Genomic DNA, 23,444 nt, shown 5'->3' with positions numbered 1-23,444 from the left:
ACGTATCCGTGTCCCAAGATGCTACCATACTTCGCGCTACCGTATCTCTCCAGGGATCGCCCGTAGAAAAAAGTTGTCAACTACAAAAATGGAGATTTAGACTTGCTCTATACAGCCATAACAAAATTTTTAAAGATAAGTTGGTTATTAGAACCGTAATAAACGCTGAATGTTAACCGATTTTAGTAAGTGGGGGGGGGGGGGGGGGATACTGTAGTTTTAAGCATTTTCAAAAATATTTTGATATTTTTAAACATGTTACTTGGCATCTGTATTTGTCATGTAACATCTAAGCAAAAATTGAAAAAATTTCTCCCTCGCCACATGTCATGTATGTGTAGACAGGCATGCGCAAATGACTCACCTGCAAAAAAAGCCCCCTGCAAAAAAAAGGACACCTGGCACCATGCCAAGTACTCCCCCAACAAAAGAATTGTTCACTTTGCAGACCTCGCAGCCCCACTTCCACATCTCAACTGTCAGCAATGGTGAGATCGAGGAGTCCGACGGGCGCGTCGGACACTTCTTCGTTGTTTCCGTCGAGGTAGGGGGACATCTGGACATTTGGGGACACGGACACACAGACAGATTATGGGACAGACAGACCGATAGAGACAAAAAGAATCTGATTTTCAGCATTTCCAGACTGAAATTTTATGATTTTTCATATTTTTTCAGTCCAAAATCATCATTTTTAGCTTGTTTTTCACGTTTCTTGAATTCGTTCATCTGAATCCGATGGACACTGGAAAACGGTGAATTCGGTCTGGATATCCGGACACCCAGATTGATTTCTTCATTTCGAGATGTTTTTTTTGTCTGAAAATGCACGTTTTAGACTAAAAAGTGCAAAAAATTGAAGAAAATAGAGCGATTTTTAGCCAAAAACGGCATTCTTGGACATCCTAACGGGCAAACAGACATACAGACAGTCCGGAGTCAAAAATTGTGTGAAAACACTGTTTTTGGCAGTTTTTAGGGTCTGAAATTGAGGTTTTGGACATATGGACGGATGGACAGGCTGAAAATAACTTACAAGGGAAGTACACGACGGGGCGAGTTGAACTTTTTTCTATAAATTTGACCATAGGTAATTTCGACCCTGCTGATTCCAAATCTGCAAGAAAAAACTGCAAAATGTTCCCCTGAACCGAGTTATGAGCCATCAAACTTTTCCTATGGTAAAATGCTTAACCATAGGAAACGTTTGATCGCTCATAACTCGGTTCAGGGGAACATTTTGCAGATTTTTTTTGCAGATTTGGAATCAGCAGGGTCGAAATTAACTATGGTCAAATTTATAGAAAAAGTTTCTCTAGTTTTTGACACCGAATTCGGGTATCCGGACATCCGGACACACAGACAGACACACAGACAGATTGAAATTGACTCCGCCCCCTTTAAACCCAACTTCTTCCAGAACCCGAAGCCCAACGCTTCAATCCAACACATCCGGACAGTCCGTCGAACGGACGGCCGACCGTCTGAGTGTCCGCGACGCGGTACGACCAAAGACACCACCCGCCGTAGCTGTCTGATACTGTTTTTTTTTCATTTTTTCGAAATTTTTCGAAATTTTTCGAAATTTTTCTCAATAATTTTATTTATATACATACACATAAAACTCTTCTTATACACTGTAAATAAATTTTTTATATAAATATAAAAATAGGGGGAAATCCAATATAAATAACAAAGAAGCGCTGTAGGGGGAAGACAATGGAGACGACGAGAGAGTGTGTGATATGGAGAGACGGCAGAGAGAATTGGAAAGACATACAGACAAATATATTACTTTCTGTCTCTGTCTCTGTTCTCTCGGTGGTTTTTGTGATTTTCGAAAGTTCTAGGCTTCTTCACGCGCTTTTTTTATTGCTAGTTACTGACCTCTTGTCGTGAAAACTTTTCAAAAGATGAGAGTGTGCGGTGGAGCGAGGTTGCATAGTTGGGAATTATATTAGCAGATCTTACAACTGCGCTCTACCGAAACCTACCGAAAGCGAAATTGAGAGACTCAGAGAAAAAGAGACATTTTTCAAGGGGATTTCGGTGGAGCGCAGTTGGAAGCATACGCTCCTGTTACGGGGGCGGAGCTTCAAATTTCCATGAAAATAATGTCCACTTCCCGTGTACTCCTCTCGGAGAACAAGACTATTTTCCATTCTTCCTCAGCTTTCTAGACTGTAGGCTATTTTCTATTGGTTTCAGATTTTTTAATATAAATATATTTTCTTTGTGAAACCAAAAAAAAACCAAAAAAAAGAAGGTTTTATTAAAAAACATATATTTGGCTTATCCGGGCGGATAGAAATCAGAACATTTTTCCTTTATTTCAATAGTTCGTCATTTTGACCGATTTTGTGCATTTTGAGAATTTTTCGTTGTCTATGTATACTTAGAGCGCACTTGCTTCATTTATCATTTCTACCACAGATTTGTGAGATTATCAATAGAGCGCATTTTCTCACAGTATATCAATTGTGAGCCGGAATTGTGAGTAGCCTCCAATCTCCCCTATCCCTCATTCTCATTAGAGCACGATTACTTCTTGAAAACTTTTTTTTTTGCAATTTCGGTAGAGCGTATTTCAAACATTCATTCCCAACCAAAATTCTCACAGGGTCTAGGTGTGAGTAGTGAAATCTTATGCGCTCCACTAGACATTGGCGGTAAATTCAAATTTTAATTTTTTCAATTCGCTGTTTCACTGTGGCACTTTGATACGCAGCTTAATCGTCTACTTTTTGAGCCGATTTATGTCTGTTTTTCCGCATTTTCGGTCAGTTTTTCGACCGTCGCGCGTCTTTTCGAGATTAATTCTATTGAAAAAATAGATAAAATGTTTAAATATAAAAATTATTTTGAATTTCGCGCTAAAATTTCAGCTGATTTCAGCGGAGCGCGTTTATTTTCACTACTCATCCTGAGACCCTGTGAATTCTCGTTATACCGCGATTGCATCATTTTTCGTATTTCTGATTTTTCTCGGCGTCTCCTAGTTCCATGTTTCAGGGCTTGAGCAAACTTTCTTGTCTTGTTATACAATCCTTCATTTTCTGAGGAAATGTAAACTGTCAGTAGAGCGCGCGATTACATCTACCGTTGAAGCCATAACTATGGTGAAATGTCTTGATTCTCAACAGAGCGCAGTTGCTACGTTTTTACTAATTTCTCCCCGTTTTGCCATTTTCCACTGAACTTAACTTCCCCAATCATTAAAAAATGTGGAAAATTTTGATTTTTGACGCCTCTTTTCATCTTCCACTCTTTGTGTTTTATCTCTGTTATCTCTGTTATCTGTCAGACCAAAAAAGTGTACCCTTAACTTTTTACGATTCTTCTTCTTCTCCTTCTATCAGTTCTCTATCTTTTTCTCGAAATGGGGAGAGAGAAGAAACCACTAGCGATCAAAATGTGACTGAACTTGAGAAAATAAATGGGAAAGACAAGAAGAGAACTATTAAACTGAAATAAAAAAAAGACGATATCACAAAAAGTGGATAATAGGATAGGCAGAAGATCTTTGGTTTAGGATAGTTCAGAATAGAGAATATTGGAATTGTTTTTTTTGGGGAATGGGGGGGGGGGGGAGCGGAAGGAATAGATTTTGGAAAATGCTTAAATGGATTGAAATACTCAAGGCACTAGACACATCAACAACTGCTGTCTACCAAAAAATGTGCTGACTAGGGAAGGTCATGGACTTCGTCTGGAGTTATGGGACGTGATCTATATCATTGGAAGGCTGAGAAAACGCTGATTCCAAATATATATTCAGTTTTTGCCCTCGACGTCTGGTATTCGAGAAAAACGATGTCAAAGTTTGGAAAAATGACAAATTATTGCCTTTCTACGCGTTAAAATGCAATAGTTTATCATTTTTCCAAATTTCGATCTTGTTTTTCTCGAAAACCAACCCTCGGGGGCAAAAACTGAATATATATTTGAGATCAGCATTTTCTCAGCTTTCCAATGATATAGAACACGTACTATAACTCCAGACCGAGTCGAGAACCTTCTCTAGTAAGTTTATGCAAATAAATTTGAGCCAGATAGTGTTATATATCGTTGGAAAGCTAAAATTGTGCTGATCTTAAATATGTTAGTTGTTTTGGTCAGAAGCTTAATTTATGCAAGATAGGCAGTTGTCATTTCTTGATTGACACAAAACTGAATGGTCTGCAAATATCAATAGAGTCCAACAGTACCGGTCGAGAGGTTGTAAACTTGGCCGTTTTCAGTTGAAATTATCCAGAGTGTGTCATGGTAATTTTGATAGTCTCATCAAGTAGATTTTTAATGAATTATACAGATTGAACGTAGAACTTCATTTTTGTAGTTGACAACTTTTTTGTAAGGACGCTCCCAGTTATGGTCATTTTACGACGACAGCTCAAAAATCAATCTATTTTGCACGGAAATGGGACAATTTGAGGGAGTAATTACTTTGACAGTACGTTAATTGCATACTTGCAATCCGGGCCGATCCGGGCCGACAGTTTTTATTAAATAACTTTCTTCAAACAAATCGTATCGGGTTGATTAATAGCTCAAATGATAGATATTTGGACCTGTCATCAGACGAAATCAAAACAATCTTTGCAGAAAACCCACATGAGCCCCGGGTCGGGCCGACAGTACATAGTTTTAGCCGGCCCGGGGCCTCTGTGGGTTTTTTGCGAAGTTTGTTTGGATTTTGTCTGATGACCTGATGACAGGTCCAAATATCTATCATTTGAGCTATTAATCAACCCGATACGATTTGTTTGAAGAAAGTTATTTAATAAAAACTGTCGGCCCGGATCGGCCCGGATTGCAAGCAAGTATGGTTAATTGCTAGGGAGTGTCCGTACAAAAAAGTTGTCAACTACAAAAATGGAGCTCTACTTTTGATCTGTATGATCCATTAAAAATCTACTTGATGGGACAATTAGTATTACCATGACTCTCTCTCTCTCTCTCAAATTTTTTCTCCTGTAAATACAAATACTATAACAAAAATCCTCTAAAAATTGAATACAGCCCATTTTCAGCTTTTAAATGATGTTCCTGACTACTCTTGTATCTCCGACACCCTCCTTACATTTTCCATACTCCCACACCCTATGTCTATATTCTCCGCTCCTCCCTTACAGTTAGCTTTATTCCCCATTTCCTACCCAAATGCTTCTAGAATGGACTTTGGGCATCTTCTGGAAAAGATTCACGAAGAGCAGCCGGTAGTCGACGATCCGGGAGAGGATGCTGATGAGAGCAGTTCTTCTTCTTCTTCTTCGGATGGTGAGGAAGAAGAAGAAAAATCTGAAGCTGTTGTTGACGTGGCTGAGAGTATAGACGACGTGAGTTTTGTGTTGTCTGTCTTGATGTGTCGGTGTGGATTTACGGCGTAAATCTAAATCTACACCAGTTTTCCTTTTCCTATGTCCCTATCTTCGTCTGTCATTAACTTTCTTCACTTCTGCCATTTATCAATGTTTTGCAAACGCGCTCCAGTGACAATCTCAATACTCATACACACAGTAAAATATCTAGAAAGTTCTAGACTATAAGTGAAGTATTCTTTGGTTATGTCATCTAGTTTTAATGCTATTCAATTGACAGAAAAATTGAAAAAAATGAAGAAAATAAACAGACAACATGTTTCATTTTGCATCAGGTGTCTGGGAGTACTGTAGTCATTCACGTATGAGATTTCCTTTGACTACTGTAGATAGCTGACATCACGTAGATTCTGAATCAGGTTTCAGAATCTGTAGAAAACGAGAATTGACGGAGATACAGAGATTTCAGACCTCTTAGCAATTTTCTAGTCAAAAATTACATCACTAGAACGCTGAGCTCGCGAAGATCATGAGTCTGTACTCAAATTTTTGTAAAAGTGAAAATGAACAGAGTTACAGGATTCTGAATCTGACGGTGACTTACCAAAAATATGAATTTCTCTAGTCACAGCCCTCTAACTCTGCTCAATTTTAATTTTACAAAAACTTGAGAACAGATTCAGAATCCTCACGACGTCAGCTATCTGGTCATGCCAAATTCGGTTGACCACAGCTCCCACTAAGGTCTCTTTTCGTGGCGAGACCTAAACTGATTCCCTGACATTTCTACTAGCAGTCCCCTAGCTAAGGTCTCGCAGCGATTGCTCGAGACCCAAATCACCAGACTCTGACACTTCTAACGGTTATCTACGGGTTACTGTAGGTAGTGCCTAGAACATTCAATAAGACGTCACTGGTCTTTGCTTTCTTTCTCCCACACCTCCAGTCACCCCAATTCTATTGAAATGCAAATTTCAATAGGAAACAAACATCTGGAACACTTTCTTCCTGGTCGTCACTCCCGGGCGGTTCAGCATTTCCATTTCGGTGGAGCGTGATTGCTCAGCTGCGCTCCACTGATAAACCAATGCTTTCTAGAGCGCGTTTACCATAAACTCATATTTGTCAACCGGGCCGAACCGGGCCGACCCGGGCCGGCTCGTAACTCGTTTCAAACGCAATATTATGATCTGAAAAATATACCAAAATGTAGATCTCGACGAGTTCTATGTCACTGATATTATACGGGCTGGATGGCTATTCGTTAATATGTCCCGGGCCGGGAAAAAGTGCCAAAAAACGCGAAAATGGCCAAAAAAGACATTCTAACCCGGCCCGCGGCACATTAATGAATAGCCATCCGACCCGTATTATATCAGTGACATAGAACTTCTCGAGATCTACATTTTGGTATATTTTTCAGCTCATAACATTCATTTTGACGCGATTTACGAGCCGGCCCGTGTCGGCCCGTTTCGGCCCGGATAAACTGACTTAGAGCGCACTTTCATACATTCTAGGAAACCGCGCTCCTCCGTTAGCTAGCAGTGTTCGGATTGCTCAAGCAATCACGCTCCATCGTACAAATTTTGTTTTCGACTAAAAGTCACAATCACACAAGTCTCGGAATAGTTGAGATAGCGACTAGCGGCGTCCTCTAAAAGATTCTGGGGGTTTCCCTCGTACACATGACCATCCTTATCAGTAAGTGTCTGTGATGACAACACATACAGTAATAAAAAATACTTAAAATGGAAACACTCTTTTCCCCATTTACCACCACTTTGGTATATACCAGTATACACAGGGGGGATAGCGACCGCCCCCCTATAGAAGGAGGGGGGGGGGACTATTAAAGTTTTATTTCGTTAGATGGTCGCAGGGGGAATTTCATTCTAACATTTGACAAGATTTTTTTGTGGTTTGCTTCTGCACTGACCACCTGTATTTTACTCATTTTGTGAAATTTGGGGCTAGACTCATTTGGACCGTCTGAATGGGAGGAATCTAAAAATATGAATTTTACTTTTTAAAAAACCGTTGTATCTCAATCCGATTCTACCGTAGACCATAAAAATCAGTACCCAAGGATTCTTTAGGTTTATATGGTTTTGATGAGTATACTTCGACAAAATTAAGCTCATTGGAACAGCAGAAGCGTGAGGAAGTCGGAAATTCATGCAACTTTGCTAAATTTGCACCGATCTCTAGGAGTCAGTTTCGTGGTAAGACCCACATAACTCATATTTTTAGATTCCTTAGTTAAAGGCGCTTCCAATGAGTGTAATTATGCCGAATTAATTATATAACTGTGTTTATTCAAATCGTTTAAGTTTCGTGGTGAGACCCATCTAATTGATGTTTTTAGATTCCTAGTGCTTAGGCGGTTTGACTAGTCACAGTTAAATAATTAGTGCGGCATAATTATACTCATTGGAAGCGCCTTTAGTTAAGGAATCTAAAAATATGAGTTATGTGGGTCCTACCACAAAACTGACTCCTAGAGATCGGTGCAAATTTCGGGTAGGGAATTTGCAGCGTGTTCAACAGAACCTATACAGCAAAGTTGCATGGAAATTCCGACTTCCGATTTCTAAATTGGAACTATTCCCTCAAATGCTACTCTGCTCTACAGTGATTTTCAGAGGAATCCTAGAATCTCAAAAACTGAAACAAGCCCCGCCTCCCCATTCCTCTCTCTCCACGTGTCGGTCTCCCCCTCCAAATAGATCATATCATATCATTCCTCCCCCCACCGTTCTCTTTTTTTGTCGTCTCCTCTGCATCCTCTCGTCACGAGGGAATACAAAGAGAAAGAAAAACTGTTTTGAGAGGAAAAAGGGGGTTTCCCCGAATCAGATTTCTCTATCAGAGCGAAAGAGAGGGGGACTGCGCCTGATATGATGATAGGCAATTCCCCCGTCGGTTTGTTCTTTTTCTTCTTGTCATGACTAATCGTACATACTAATCAGTTGATATCAAATGTGTTAATGTTGATATAATCCGCGTTTTTAAAAAATTGCAATTTTGCCGCACACTTTGCACGGAAACCGTGCCGCATACTGATTTTGAGGAGTAATTTTCAACTTTTTTTTAGTTTTTCCAAATCAATTTTCCAATTTTAGCTGCCTAACTATGCTAATTTAGGTTTTACAAAAAAGAAGCAAAAAATTTTTTGTTATTCTAGAAAAATCCTAAAGTTATTCGTTTTCTTTTTTGTTTGTGTTCAGTTATGTCTATAATAGGTCTTTTCCGCCGCTTTTTTTGTCTTGGACGCAAAAAAACTTCCGAAAAATTCGAAAATTTAAAGAAAAAGCTTACTGTAGTTTAAAGGCGCATGCTGATTTTGGGAAAGTTGGGTCTCGGCACGATTTTCGTTGTTTTTTGTTAAAAGCAATTTCAAAGGAGTATTTCGCGTTTTTAGGCTGAAAAATATTGATTTTATTTTATTTTTATTCTAAAAAGTATTTTAGGATACTGTAGCTTAAAGGCGCATGCTGAATCTTGGGTCTCGGAACGATTATAGTTTTTTTTGCGAAAATTTGTTTTTAATGGATTTTCTGTTATTTTTTTTGAATTTTTTGGTGTTTTCAAACCGAAATTTTGCCAAAAATCACTTTTATTAAATTACTATACTTTTAAAGGTGCATACCGTTATTTTTCCAACCTGAAAATCGTATTTTTGACCGATTTTTGCTATTTATCGACATTTTTGAGTTGAAAATATTCCTTTTCCTCATTTTTATTCTATGAAATCGCCGAAAATTCTTTAAAATCTCAAAAATACATTTTTAACCTACTGTACTTTTAAAGGCGCATACCCATTTTCGTTCTTCGGGTCTCGCCACGACTACCATTTTTTCTTCTGGAAAAATGTTGTTTTTTGTCATTTTTAACCGAATTTTTTTTCATTTATATTCAAAAATATTGGTTTTTATCAATTTATTCATGGAAAACCTTTATTTATGAGTCATTTTAGTCGAAAATATCAAAAAATCATATTTTTTGTAAAAAAACGTTTTTGACCATTTTTTTCAATGATGATGCAATTTTAGCTTTTCCTCTTGCTAAACAAACAATTATTCATTTTTTCCTTTTTTCGCAAATAATTCCATTTTTTATTTGACCTACTCACAGATTGACCATATCAAATATGTCTCTGCTTGCGGCGAATTGATGTAAAGGTCATTTCATATCATTCAAAAATTCTCTGTCTTTGAGAAAAAAAAGAGAAAAAAACCGAAGAGGAGGAGGGGGAATTTGGATTTTTTATTAGTATAGTAGACCTATTTTTTTATCGAAAGGGGGGTTAGTGTAATGACCAAAGTATCGGGTGGGAGGTCTTAAGAACCGCGAAAAAATCTAATTTTTGATTGGAAAATTTATTTATTTTTATGTTATTATATTTATTGAAACGAAAAATATGATAAAAACCGTAAAAAATCCATTATTTTTTGATTTTGAGCTGTAAAAACTAGTTTTTTCAAAAATTTTCAGTCAAAAAACTCAAAATTCAGCTGAAACACCTCTAGAATACTATATTAGACATTAAATCTAGAATTTTTTGACGCTAATTATAAAAACTAAGATTGTAGGTCTAAAAATCCTAAAAATATGAAGTTTAACGAGAAATCTCACTTTCTAGTATCAAAAATTCGTTTTTTGAGCTTAAAACACTGAAAATTTGCAATTTTTCAATAAAAATTGAGTTTTTAGAGGTGTAGATCGATTTTTTTTCACTTTCTAAACGTAAAACCGCATAAATAAGAAAAATTGAGTTTTTACGCGGTTTATGCTTAGAAATTGAAAAAAGTAGATTTTTTCCTCTGAAAATTTAAATTTTAATTAAAAAATGCAGATTTTCAGTGTTTTAGGCTCAAAAAATGGAATTTTTAAGTTTTTTTACTATTAAAAAGTGAGATTTCTCGTTAAAATTCGATTTTTTGGGATTTTAGACCTACAATCTTAGTTTCCCCTTGTTTTTTCTAATTAGCGCTAAAATGTCAAAAATACTGAATTTTTAGGTTTTTTGACTGTAAAAATTAGAAAAAAACTAGTTTTTACTGCTCAAAATTGATTTTTTCCCGATTTTTAAGTATTTTTGATTGATTTTTAGTATAAATTCTGCTCCGAAACGTTGATTTTGTCTTTGACAACGCTTTCCAGGGCTGTTTTCAGGGTGAAATCCGATTTTATTGCATTTTTCATGGATTTCCGAGCTCATAATCGCTATTTTAACGTCTTAAACCGGCGTTTTTAGTAGTTTAGGCATCCTAGATCGATTTTCAGTGGATTTCAGTGATTTTGAGCTGTAAATCTGTAATTTTCAGCCAAAATTTCATAATTTTCACCTTTTTCACCTAGTTTTCACCTATTTTAGGCCCAATTCCCACCTAATTTCCCATTTCTCTGCGTCTCCTCTCTCTCTCTCCGACATTTTCGAAAAAGTGCAAAAAGTGCAAAAGTCGTATCATAAACATAGAGACAATAGGCACCAGAAGAAACGCAGATATCAAAAGTTGATTTGCCAGATTGCATCATTTTTTGTTGTCTTATAACCTATTAGAAGGTGTCTGAAAGAGGGCGGAGCCTATTTAGGCTAAGGAAGACGTCATTTTGATAACCGGCTCATAGTTCGTTTTGAGGGCAATGGCTATTTTCGAAAAATGGAGATCTGAGCTCTTCCGTATAGCTTGTTAACAGCTGTCTGAAAGTAGGTGGAGCTAAGGTAGCGGTGGGCGGAGCTTAGCTAGGTTGTGAGGTCGTCATGGCTTCCCTAAATAAGATTGATTTTGTTAACAACTGTCTGAAAGTGGGCGGAGCGTATTTAGGCTAAGGATGACGTCACCGATCTCAAAACAGATTGGATACTTTCTCTTCCCGTCTAGCTTGTAAACGACTGTCTGAAAGGGGGCGGAGCCTAGAGACCTTCCAGATGTTTCTGTGGTGTCACGTGTCTTCTTCCTCTCCATTTCATTTTTTTGTCTCTTTGAACTGAGCCGCCGCCACCTCCGACAATATAAATATATGAATTGAGGAGGGGTGTGAGAAGATTCGATGCTTTTGATCGTAAATGTACACAAAAGGGGAAGTGAGAAGGGAAGATGATGTCATTTGTTATAAGGAGCACATATGTTCACTTTTTGCGATTTTAAGAGGGTCGGTAGGCATAGATTTGTGGGGGTTCAGGTCTAAAATAGGAAAAAACAGGTTGACTAGGAGTTTTTGAAGTGGAATATTGGGTTTTTGAGTAATTAAAACGGTTTTCTTCTGGTTTTCTGACTGTCGGCGGAAGTTTAGACATGGATAAGCGTTTTTCTCTTGGAAATCCCTTCAAAAATAGTCTAAAATGGGTTTTTGGAGCTGAAAATGAGGTTTCTAATGTTTTCAAAGAGATTGCCTAGAAATCTAGAATTTGGGATTCTCGGCCGCTTCAATAATACATTATGCCGATTTTTCGTAATTTCCGTATAGAAGTCGGCCAGCAGAGTCGTTTTCCAGTATTTCGTCGCCTTTATCTCTCCGGTAGTGTCTTTTCCCACCCAGATGTTCTTTAGGCTCCGCCCACAACCTGGTTACGCCTGATTTTGCAGTTTTGTGGGGTAGCTAGTCTTAATCGAGAAAAAAGCAACAAAAAATTGAAGCCGTGCAGCAAAATAGCGAAAAATGGGCGGAGCATGTTTCTCCCGAAAATTCTGAAAACTGCTGAAAAATGGGGGGGAGCCCCTAGCGGACATCTGGACACACCGGTGCACTATTAGCTCGGCACAGTTCTTACAACTGCGCTCCACCGAAATGCCCTCACTTTTTCTCTGATTCTCTCAATTTCGCACACTATTTTCTTCGGTGGGCGGACCTTAGATTTTGCTTTTTTCACTTGAAAATTCTCAAAGCTACGTGGCGCCGAGCCACGTAGATGATGACAATTGGCATAAATTTTCCATTATACGAAAATTTACTGGTTCTTTGCTCCTTTTCGTTTTTTTTTTCAATTTTTCCAATAAAATTTCGGAATTTTCCAACACATAACATACCGATTCCCCTATTTACTCAAACTTTACCATTTTCTCTCTCCGCTCTCTCATTTCTCCACACTATTTCGTCTCTCCCCACGTGGCAGCTTCATCGTTTATGAAAGGGGTAATTGATACTAAGAGACTTTGCTTTTTGTGAAAAAAAGTTTTGGAAATGAAAGAAGAAGTTCAAATAAGCGGTCCCCCGCCACCATCAATCGGTTCCCGATAATCCGTTTGCTCGATTTATATTTAATTTGAAAAACGAAATGAAATGAAATGAAATGCCCTCCGTCGATGATTTCTGTTTCTCCGAGAGTTGCTCCTCATTTTTCCCATTTTTTGAGTTCGGAAAGAAGATTTTCGGGGTTTTTAGGCTTAAAATGGGAAAAAAATAGGTTTAAAAATAGATTTCCGATCGTTTTCTACAGTAAAAACGCCGAAAAAGTGGTTTTAAACCTTCTAACAGCTCGGCACAGTTCTTACAAATGCGCTCCACCGAAATCCGCTTCAGAAATGTTTCTTTTTTTCTGAGTCTCTCGATTTTGCACGCTATTTTCTTCGATTTCGGTAGAGCGCGGTTGTAAGAAGCGTGCAGTGCTCATAAAGGGGGAAAAACCCGGTAAAAACTGTAAAAATTGTGATTTTTCATGGTTTTTTGGCATCCGGGAGCCTTTTTTACTAGCCATGCCGTAAAAATATGTGGTTCATGTCGATTTACTGGAAATTTCTCGCTTCAAGTAGATAAAAATAGGGTTTTTAGGTGGAAAAATTGGCAAAACCGCTGAAAATACCGGTTTTTACCTCCGATAGCTTCTTTGATAGTCGGAAACTGAAAATCCGTGTTCCGTGTCGATTTACGCCGGTTATTGAAGGGATTTACGGCACCAGAAACTGCGTAAATCGAGTTTTCGCCATAGTGTCGATTTACGGCGTAAGCTGTGTCGATTTATGCTGTATTGTCGATTTACGGCGTAAGCTGTGTCGATTTACGGTGTTAGTTGTGTGGATTTAATGGCGATAGTTGACCAACTTTTTCTGTTTTTGATTTCTAGGCCGTCGTCTATATGTTTTTCAGTTTTTGAGTTCAAAAACACTGAAAATTTGCGATTTTACCTAATTTTCGGCTAAAAATCGTGAATTTTTGAGTTTTTTTGGTCTGAAAATCTGAAAATTTACTTTTTTTTTCCCGTATTTTATATCTTTTTTCTCCCACATTTCTATATATATATTTTTTAAATAATTAATTTCAGAAGCTGCCTCAAGTCACTCAAATCACTGTGAAAATGTCGACGATGAGCGTACCAGAGAAGGGCGGTATATTCGACGCGTTGCGTGTCGATTCTAACGATCCGAATGACTCGTTGAGGGAGGAATCGTCGGTCACACCAAAGATTGACGAGAAGAATTGTGAGTTTGGCTGAAAATTACCGAAAAATGGCTGAAAACTGGTTTAAAATCGGCTAAAATCGGCTAGAAATGGATGGAAATGAATGAGAATTGTCAAAAGTTCTGAATGAAAATGGCTAAAAACAGCTAAAAATCGCTGAAAATTGTCTAAAATGGCTAAAAATAGGCTAGAAATGGCTTAAAATCGGTTGAAAACGACCGAAAATGACCGAAATTTGGCTGAAAATTGGCGAAATGTGACTGAAAATCTAGGAAAAATGACTGAAAACGGCTGAAAATGGTCAAAACTTGTCAAAAATGACTGAAAATCGGAAAAAATGGTCGAAAATGACCAAAAATGAGTTGAAAATCGGCTATAAATAACTGAAAGTTTCAACAGATGTTTAGATAATTTTCAGCCAATTTTCAGTCGATTTTCACCCATTTTTCGGTGATTTTCAGCTACTTCCAGCTATATTTAGCCACTTTAAGCCGATTTTTCAACTTGAAAATCGGCGAAAATGGCTGAAAAACGGTGAAAAATGGTTGAAAATTGACTGAAAATTACTGAAAATCAGAAATAGCTGAAAATTGACAAAAATCTGCTAAAAATGGCTTGAAATGGGTGAAAATCGGTGAAAAACGACTGAAAATGACAGAAATTTGGCTGAAAATCGGTGAAAAATGACTGAAAATCGGTTTGATTACCTCTCAGCTCAAGTGGGCGGAGCCTGAGCACAAGCTCCGCCCACTTGGTGCAAGATGGTACCGTTTAGAGTAAATATAGTGGAGATTTGAGGGTTTTTTTGGTGATTTTCTCAACAATTTCAATGAAAAAGAGGCGATTTTGTGATTTTCAGCACTTAAAAGGCGGGAAAACATCGAAAAATCTGGAATTTTCAGCATAAAAACTGCATTTTTCAGATTTTTTGACACTCTGGACATGTTTATTTCACGTGTCCTTTCTATGAAATGTTCGGTTGAAACCGGTTTCTTTGAACAGTGATATCGCTAGCAGTTAAAAAAAATATTTTGATTGATTATTTTTACAATATTGGAAAAAACACCTCATTTTTGCCATTTTTAGTGAATTTTTGTGTGAAAAACTCTAAAAATCTTGAATTTTCACCTCGAAAATCGTCTTTTTGAATCTAAAAATTGCTGAAAATTGACTATTTTTTTCTAGTTTTATCGATTTTTTGTATAAAAACACTAAAAACCCTTAATTTTCCAAATCCAGAACATCAATACCTCCTTTTTTGATTCATTTTTTGCCGATTTCAATCGATTTTACTGCGAAAGTTGCTCAAAATCATGAATTTTCACTTTAAAACCTGGAAACCCGTCGTCTTGAATCTGAAAATTACTGAAAATAGACTATTTTAATCGAATTTTTGTCTAAAAAACGTTGAAAATCATCATTTTTGACCTCCAAAACATCAAAAACCTCCTTTTAAACTTATTTTTCTGCCGATTTTAATCGAAAAATCGCTTAAATACTGGAATTTTCACCTCTGAAATAGATTTTTCACCTCTAAAACATTGGAAATCGTCCTTTTGATTCTAAATATTGCTGAAAATTGACTATTCTGACGCTGGAAACTTCATTTCCGCGAGTTATGCTCCATTTTTATTGAATTTTTGAGGGAAAACCCCTTTTTTGAACTCTTCTTTTGCCGATTTCAGTCGATTTTAGTCAAAAAATCGCTGCAATACTACAATTTTCACCTCTAAAACATTGAAAATCTTCATTTTGAATCTTTAGAACTCATTTTTGGTCGATTTCAGTCGATTTCAATAGAAAAATCTCCATTTTTGCAGTGGAATACATTGGAGAAGTGCTTGAAAGAAAGAAGTCGGTGGTTCCATTCCTCACTCAGACTATCAATCAATTGGCACTCGTCCGAAATGAAAAAATGGAACGGGCGGCCGATTTGATTTGTACTCTATTCCGTCTGCCACATGGATCCACTGATTGCTCATTCTTCCGTCTCATCAAAGTGCTCCGATCATTCGGAATATGGGAAAACGATCCGAGACTGAAGCAAATGTTCGATCGAATGAAGAAACACGATGAGGAGAATGAGGACTGTCGACAGTGGGCAATGTCACAGGAGAAGTTTAAGGAGTGAGTTGGAAAAAAAAACGGATTTTTGAGTGAAAAATTGGGAAAATTCGGCGAAAAATGAGATGAAAATCGGTTTTTTGAGCTCAAAATGAGCAAAAACTGATGAAAAATGCATTTTTCCATGGGAAAATCGATAAAGTAGACATCCGGATATCCTTGCGCACAGACAGACGTATAGACACTTGGCGTTTATCTTTTCCTGTTATTTGGGACATTCGGACATCCAGATGTACAGATGATCAGTTTCAGCACAAAAATTCTGAAAATTTGGCTTCGAAAAACGGGATTTTAGAATAAAACCTTGTGAATTAGTGACAAATGCGCTCTAATGCTAATCGGATGTGAAAATTCCGTGTAAATCCCGGAATTTTCACACCGATTATCAATAGAGCGCATTTAGTCACGCGTAGGCGGAAGCTATGCCCAAATTTTCATGATTTTGATACAGTTTTCAATTTTTTTCTGTTGAAAAATGAGCTGAAAACAGTTATTTAAAGCTCAAATCAGTAAAAATTGACGAAAAATGCGTTTTTCCATGTAAAAACCGATATTTTCACGGCAGTGAAGCTCTCAAAAGTAGCAAAAGTAGACATCTGGACATCCAGCTCGTACAGACCGACGTATGAACACAAAATGGACATCGGGATGTACAGGTAGTCAATTTTCAACGAAAAATTCAAAATTAGACATCCAGAGAACCCATTTTTTCTTTTTTTCGAATAAATCGAAAAATTGGACATCCCGACACTCGGAAACACAGACAGACATCTCGAAATCGCTGATTTTCTCTTCTTTTAAGCAAAAAACACCGATAGACAGACATTCGGACAACACGATCGACAGACAAGCAAAATTTCAATTTCTGAATCGATTTTCAACGATTTCAGCTCAAAATTTTGGGAATTTGACATCCGGACGCTCGGAAACACAGACAGACGGTCCAAACTCATAAAACCCCGGTTTTCTAGCAAATTTTGACTGATTTTTCTCAAAAAATCTTGAAATTCGACATCCGGACAACACGATCGACAGACAGATAAAATTTCGATTTCTGACTCTATTTTCAACGATTTCAGCTCAAAAAATTCTGGAAATTGACATCCGGACGCTCGGAAACACAGACAGACCGTCCAAAGTTCATAAAATTCCAATATTTTAGCTAATTTTGACCGCTTTTTCTCGAAAAACGAAGAAATTTGACATCCGGACTAGCAGACTTAGAGACAGACGGAAATCCGGGTATTTCGTTTTCTGAGCCGTTTTCAACAATTTCATGTAAAAATTTAGTTTTTTTTCATAAAATTATGGTATTTTTGCTAATTTTGACAGGTTTTCCTCAAAAAAAAGCGAAGGAATTTGACATCCGGACATCACGATCGACAGACAGACAAAATTCCGATTTCTGACTCTATTTTCAACGATTTCAGCTAAAAAATTCTGGAAATTTGACATCCGGACGTTCGGAAACACAGACAGACGGTCCAAAATTCATAAAATCACGGTTTTCTAGTTAGTTTTGACTGATTTTCTCTGAAAAAATAGGGAAATTTGACATGCGGACTCGCAGAAACACATACAGACAACATTTCAACTCATTTTCAACAATTTCAGGTAAAAAATTAAGTTTTTTTTCATAAAATTCCAGTTTTCTAGCTAGTTTTGACTGGTTTTCCTCAAAAAATGTGGAAATTTGACATCCGTACACTTGAAAACACATACAGACGGCAATCCGGACATACCGATATACAGACAGACAGAAAATTGATTTTTGACTCATTTTCAACGATTTTAGCTCAAAAATTTAGTTTTCTTTTCATAAAATTCCGGTACTTTTGCTAATTTTGACCTGTTTTCCTCAAAAAATGTGGGAATTTCAAATTTGACATCCGGACAACACGATCGACAGACAGACAGAAAATTGATTTCCGGCTCATTTTCAACGATTTTAGCCAAAAATTGGGAAATTTGACATCCAGACGCTCGGAAACACAGACAGACGGTCCAAAATTCATAAAACCCTGGTTTTCTAGCTAATTTTGACCGATTTTTCTCAAAAAATGTTGAAATTTGACATGCGGACTCGCAGAAACAGAGATAGAAAGACATTCGGACAACACGATCGACAGTCAGACAAAATTTCGATTTCTGACCGATTTTCAACGATTTCAGCTCAAAATTTTGGAAATTTGACATCCGGACACTCGGAAACACAGACAGATGGTCCGAATTCATAAAACCCCGGTTTTCTAGCAAATTTTGACTGATTTTCTCTGAAAAATTGAGACATTTGACATCCGGACTCGCAGAAACACATACAGACAACATTTCAACTCATTTTCAACAATTTCAGATTAAAAATTTAGTTTTTTTTTTATAAAATTCCGGTACTTTTGCTAATTTTGACTGGTTTTCATCAAAAAATGTGGAAATTTGACATCCGGACACGATCGACAGACAGACAACATTTCGATTTCTGACTCTATTTTCAACGATTTCAGCTCAAAATTTTGGGAATTTGACATCCGGACGCTCGGAAACACAGACAGACGGTCCAAATTCATAAGATCCCTATTTTCTAGCTAATTTTGACTGATTTTCTCTGAAAAATTGTGATATTTGATTTCCGGAGTCGCAGGAACACAGACAGACGATCCCAAATTCCGCATATTTTTTCACTTTCTAATCCAATTTTTCCAGAATAATCTTCCCATGTACGATTCTAATCTCGCGTACACTCCGAAATCAACTAATCATCCCGTCGTGGCTGGAATTCACTCAAATGATCGAAACAATTTTCGAATCGTGTCGGGCGTCGAAAGAGGGTGAAGTCGCCTCGTATATCCCTCAACTCGCTCGTCAAAGTCCTCATACGTGGGGAATGTCGATTTGTACGATCGATGGACAGAGATTCTCGTTGGGCGATTCGAAGAAGAATTTCTGTTTGCAATCCGTTTCGAAAGCGTTCAATTATGCGATTGTCGCATCGGAAATTGGTAGTCACGTGTTGCATCAATACGTTGGACACGAGCCGAGTGGAAGGCTCTTTAATGAGATTTGTCTTGACTCGAATAGTGAGTTTCCAACAAAAAGCGTTTTAATTGAAAGAAATTGAGCAAAAATCTGCTCAAAAACAGAAAAAATAGGGAAAAATCGGCTGAAAATGAGCAAAAATTGACGAAAAATGCAGATATTTGATAGTTTTTTGTTATTTGGGACATTCGGACATTTGGATGTACAGATTATCAGTTTTAGCACAAAAATCGGAAATTTTGGCTTCAAAAATGTTGATTTTAGATTATAACCAAACAAATTAGTGGCAAATGCGCTCTAATGGTAATCGGATGTGAAAATTCTGGGAAAATTCTGGAATTTTCACTCGGATTCTCAATAGAGCGCATTTAGTCACATTCGATTTTCACTTAAGCGAAATCTTACATTAGTTTATTTCCTCAAATCAGCAGTATTACATTACAGTAATTAGGCTTAATTAGGATGGGCTGTACACAGAGAACAGAATTTGCTATTATTAATGGAATTATGATCTTCTGATAGGTTGAACCTTCAGATGAAGAGATTTCAGCTTCTTCTTCGTTGTCACCTTACAGAACACTTTGATCTCAGAATAGTCGTTGAGTGGAATGAGAACTTGATCGGGTAGAAAGGGACGGCTGAAAAGATTTTAGAAGTTTTGTCTGGAAAGCTAACGTAACTCGCTTCAAAATTAGTATTATGAGCTCAAAAGTGTACCAAAATGTAGATCTCAGCGAGTTTTATGTCTTTGATAGGTTACGGATTCATTACTGTGCTGTTGGCTTGACCCGTGGTACAGTAATGCATCCATTTGTTATCAAGGACATAGAATTCGCTGAGATCCACATTTTGGTATACTTTTGAGCTCATAATACTAATTTTGAAGCCAGTAACGGGATGGTGAACTTACCTCTTGTTCCCAATCTTTCGAAGTCTGGATTCCGGGAATCTGTCGCCAATGTTACGAAGCAGACGTCGCATCCCGCCAACAGTTGGTCTTTCAAACGAGAAATGTGTTCCAATGGGTTTCTGAGTGTCTCTCCAACTGACTAACAGTCTTACAACATTCCTCGTATTCCAGTGATGTCTATAGAAATGGATTCTCGAATGAGTTAGATCGGATAAATCGCCGTATTTTTCTTCCTGATAATCGAGTTCTAGCGATAGAATTAGTTTCTTCGATTCTTGAACGATTGGAAATTGCAACTGCTGTACAATATACTCCCCATACAGCATTATCGACTCGAGCGGGAAGCTTGTTGGGGCAAGAACTCGATTTAGATCATCAGAATTAACCGTATCAGTAAGAATCAAATGCTTTGTGTGGAATCTCAAGAGTCCCGGAAGATTTGGTATCGGATAGATCGGGGGTGTTAATGCGTCGATTTCGCCGCTGTAAAAATTCGAAATTGTTTTCGAATTTTTCGAAAAAAAACGCGAGGGGCTCAACGCCACCCGGGCACATACCTGGGATAGCCGATCGATACAGTATTGCAGTTGATGACATTTCTGGAACGGCCACCGAAAATCTTTAATAAAAGATATTCTAGCGCATCTTTCCTCGATCGATTTCCCATTTGAAGGGTTTCATTCCACGCGGATTCCCTTATTGAGTGTACCCTCAGAGTCTGCCTCTCGGGTTCTGTCCAAGTCGACATCCCAGAAACAGGATGGGGCAGAATATCGTAGAAATCTCGAATGTCCATATCGAACCATGTGTCATCGACTATCAACTTTGCTCCTTCGATATGAAGATATCGAATTTTCATCGGAACGATCTTCTCGAATCGTCGGATAGTTGGGCATCTATGAGAGATGGAAATTCTGGAATTTAAGAATCTGAAGGCGATTCATATGAATAACTTACCGCTTATCCGCTGGCAAATGCTGTAATACAGTAGTCAGACTGGCATAGGATAGTGGTGTCATCTTGTTGAGAATAATGGGAAAAATGAGACAAATTCGAAATAAATCGAGACAGAGGTTGCCGCCGATTGAAATAAGGGAAAACGTGCTCTAATGGACGCCGTTCAAAAGTGAGAAAAACGCACTCCGCGTTTGTCGCACTCTCTCGCCGCAACGGCGGAGAAAAATGGGAGGAGAGGGTGGGATAACGGCTAATTTCGCCCGTTTGGAATGAAATTTCGAGCTGGAAAATGTCAAAGGAAAGCCAAAGCATTCATTAGTTTATTACCTCAAAGCAGCAGCATTACATCACTGTAATTCGGTTTTGGATTAGATGTATACAGAATTTGCAATAATTAATGGAATTAAGATCTTCTGATAGGTTGAACCTTTAGATGAAGAGATTTCAGATTCTTCTTTGTCGCCTTACAGAACACTTTGATCTCAGAATAGTCGTTGAGTGGAATGAGAACTTGATCGGGTAGAAAGGGACGGCTGAAAAGATTTTTAGAAGTTTTGTGAATTCAAAATGAAAATAACGAATCCAAAAAATTTACCAAAATGTAGATCTCAGCGAGTTCTATGACGTTGATAGAATACTGACCAGCTTAGAACTCATACTGTATACTGTACCTTGGGCTGAGTGTCATTTTCGACACTTTAGCTCGGTTTAGGGTACGAAAATGAATTCAAAGCCGGTCCGTATCCAATCAGAGACATAGAACTTGCTGAGATCTACATTTTGGTATATTTTTCAGTCCATAATGGCGGAAACGGTTACAGTTTTTAGGAGTTTGTCTCTGAGTCTAAAGACATGCGTAACTGGCTTCAAAATCAGTGTTATGAGCTCAAAAGTAGACCAAAATGTGGATCTCAGCGAATTCTATGTCTTTGATAGGTTACGGATTCATTACTGTGCTGCTGGCTTGACCCGTGATACAGTAATGAATCCATTTCTTATCAAGGACATAGAATTCGCTGAGATCTACATTTTGGTATAGTTTTGGGATCATAATACTAATTTTGAACCCATCTATGGTCACGCTGAACTTACCTCTTGTTCCCAATCTTTCGAATTCTGGATTCCGGGAATCTGTCTCCAATGTCACGAAGCAGACGTCGCATCCCGCCAACAGTTGGTCTTTCAAACGAGAAATGTGTTCCGATGGGTTTCTGATTCTCTCTCCAACTGACTAACAGACTTTCGATATTCCACGTATACCAGTACTCTCTATAGAAATGGATTCTCGAATGAGTTAGAGCATTTAAGTCGCCGTATTCTTCTTCGTGAGAATCGAGGTCTAGTGATAGAATTAATAGCTTTGATTGTTGGACGATTGGATATTCCAATTCGTTTTCAAGATACACGCAACACTGGTTTATCGACTCGAGCGGGAAGCATGTTGGGACAAGAACTCGATTTAGATCATCAGAATCTGCGGGCGCATCAGTAAGTATCAAATTCTTGGTGTGGAATCTCACGAGTCCCGGAAGATTTGGTATCGGAGAGATCGGGGGTGTGTATTCGTCGACTTCGCCGCTGTAAAAATGAAGTATTTTCGAATTTTTTTGAAAAAACATACTTAAATTCGCCAATCGATACAGTCTTGCAGTTGATAACATTTCCAGAACGACCAGCGAAAATCTTTGATAAAAGATACTCTAGTGCATCTTTCCTCGATCGATTATCCATAATGACAGTTTCATTCCACGCGGATTCCCTTTTTGAGTTTACCCGCAAAGTCTGCCTGTCGGGTTCTGTCCAAGTCCACACCCGAGTAACAGGGTCGGGCAAGAGGTCGTAGAAATCTGGAATGTCCATATCGAAGGAAATGCCATCCACGACTAATCTTGCTCCATCGATATGAATATATCGAATTTTCATCGGAATGTTCTTCTCGATTCGTCGGATAATCGGGCATCGTTTAGAGATGGAAATTCTGGAATTTAAGAATTTGAAGATTCATAAGATGAATAACTTACCGCAAATCCGTTGGCAAATGCTTTAATACAGTAGTCAGACTGGAATATGATAGTGGTGTCATCTTGTTGAGAAGAATGGGAAAAAATGAGACAAATTTGAAATAAATCGAGACAGATGTTGGCGCCGATTGAAATAAGTGAAAACGCGCTCTAATGGACTCCTCGTTTGCCGCATTCTCTCGCCGCGACAGCGGAGATTAAGAGATTAGGGCGGAACAAAGAAAGTGGGGGGTGGGGAACCGAAATTTTCAAATTCAAAAAAATAAAGTCGCCGGTGGCGAAAATGACCTCCGAATCGAAATTTGGGAAGATTTAGAGATTGATTAATTGCGGGAAATTCCGAAAATGTTCAAGTTTGGGGGCAGAGTCTCCAACTGTAAGCCAAGGAGCTACAGTTCTCAGACGAAATCGATATAGATATGAAGCTGGCGTCGTGAGGATTCTGATTCTGAATCAGTTCTCAAAATTTGAGTACTGTCAAAATGAACCGAGTTGTAGAGGTTTTTGTCTGTAATTTTGAGACAAATCTTGGATATCCTGAGAAGAGAAGGTTACGGTAGCTATAAACTCGATAAATTACTAATTGAACCAACAGGATTCCATTTCTGTGCTTAGAATATGCTGAATCTTGCTAACTAGCAAGATTTAGAGCACAGAAATGGAATCCTGATGGTT

The 23,444-nt window shown here is 38.0% G+C and overlaps 3 protein-coding genes across 3 annotated transcripts; 1 reads left to right on the top strand and 2 right to left on the bottom strand.

The window, feature by feature from the left end:
* Positions 1–13,620: 13,620 nt before the first annotated feature.
* Positions 13,621–18,963, top strand: GCK72_003851 (uncharacterized protein; the record flags this gene model as incomplete). Its single annotated transcript, XM_003091472.2, has 3 exons — positions 13,621–13,744; positions 15,545–15,851; positions 18,549–18,963. The coding sequence occupies 3 exons, from the start codon at positions 13,621–13,623 to the stop codon at positions 18,961–18,963; spliced, it is 846 nt and encodes a 281-aa protein (XP_003091520.2).
* A 423-nt stretch (positions 18,964–19,386) lies between these two features.
* Positions 19,387–20,810, bottom strand: GCK72_003850 (uncharacterized protein; the record flags this gene model as incomplete). Its single annotated transcript, XM_053724283.1, has 4 exons — positions 19,387–19,519; positions 19,792–20,274; positions 20,349–20,705; positions 20,749–20,810. The coding sequence occupies 4 exons, from the start codon at positions 20,808–20,810 to the stop codon at positions 19,387–19,389; spliced, it is 1,035 nt and encodes a 344-aa protein (XP_053588477.1).
* A 341-nt stretch (positions 20,811–21,151) lies between these two features.
* On the bottom strand, positions 21,152–22,831 carry GCK72_003849 (uncharacterized protein; the record flags this gene model as incomplete). The annotated part of the gene is made up of 4 exons (XM_053724282.1): positions 21,152–21,281; positions 21,841–22,326; positions 22,370–22,726; positions 22,770–22,831. 4 exons carry the CDS (start codon positions 22,829–22,831, stop codon positions 21,152–21,154), a joined length of 1,035 nt encoding a protein of 344 aa, XP_053588476.1.
* Between the last annotated feature and the right edge of the window lie 613 nt (positions 22,832–23,444).

Source organism: Caenorhabditis remanei, chromosome II, assembly GCF_010183535.1.
Source record: "Caenorhabditis remanei strain PX506 chromosome II, whole genome shotgun sequence".
In the NCBI taxonomy this organism is placed as follows: Eukaryota; Metazoa; Nematoda; class Chromadorea; order Rhabditida; family Rhabditidae; genus Caenorhabditis; species Caenorhabditis remanei.
Note: the sequence above shows the minus strand (reverse complement) of the source record. Positions and strands in the feature narration are given on the sequence as shown.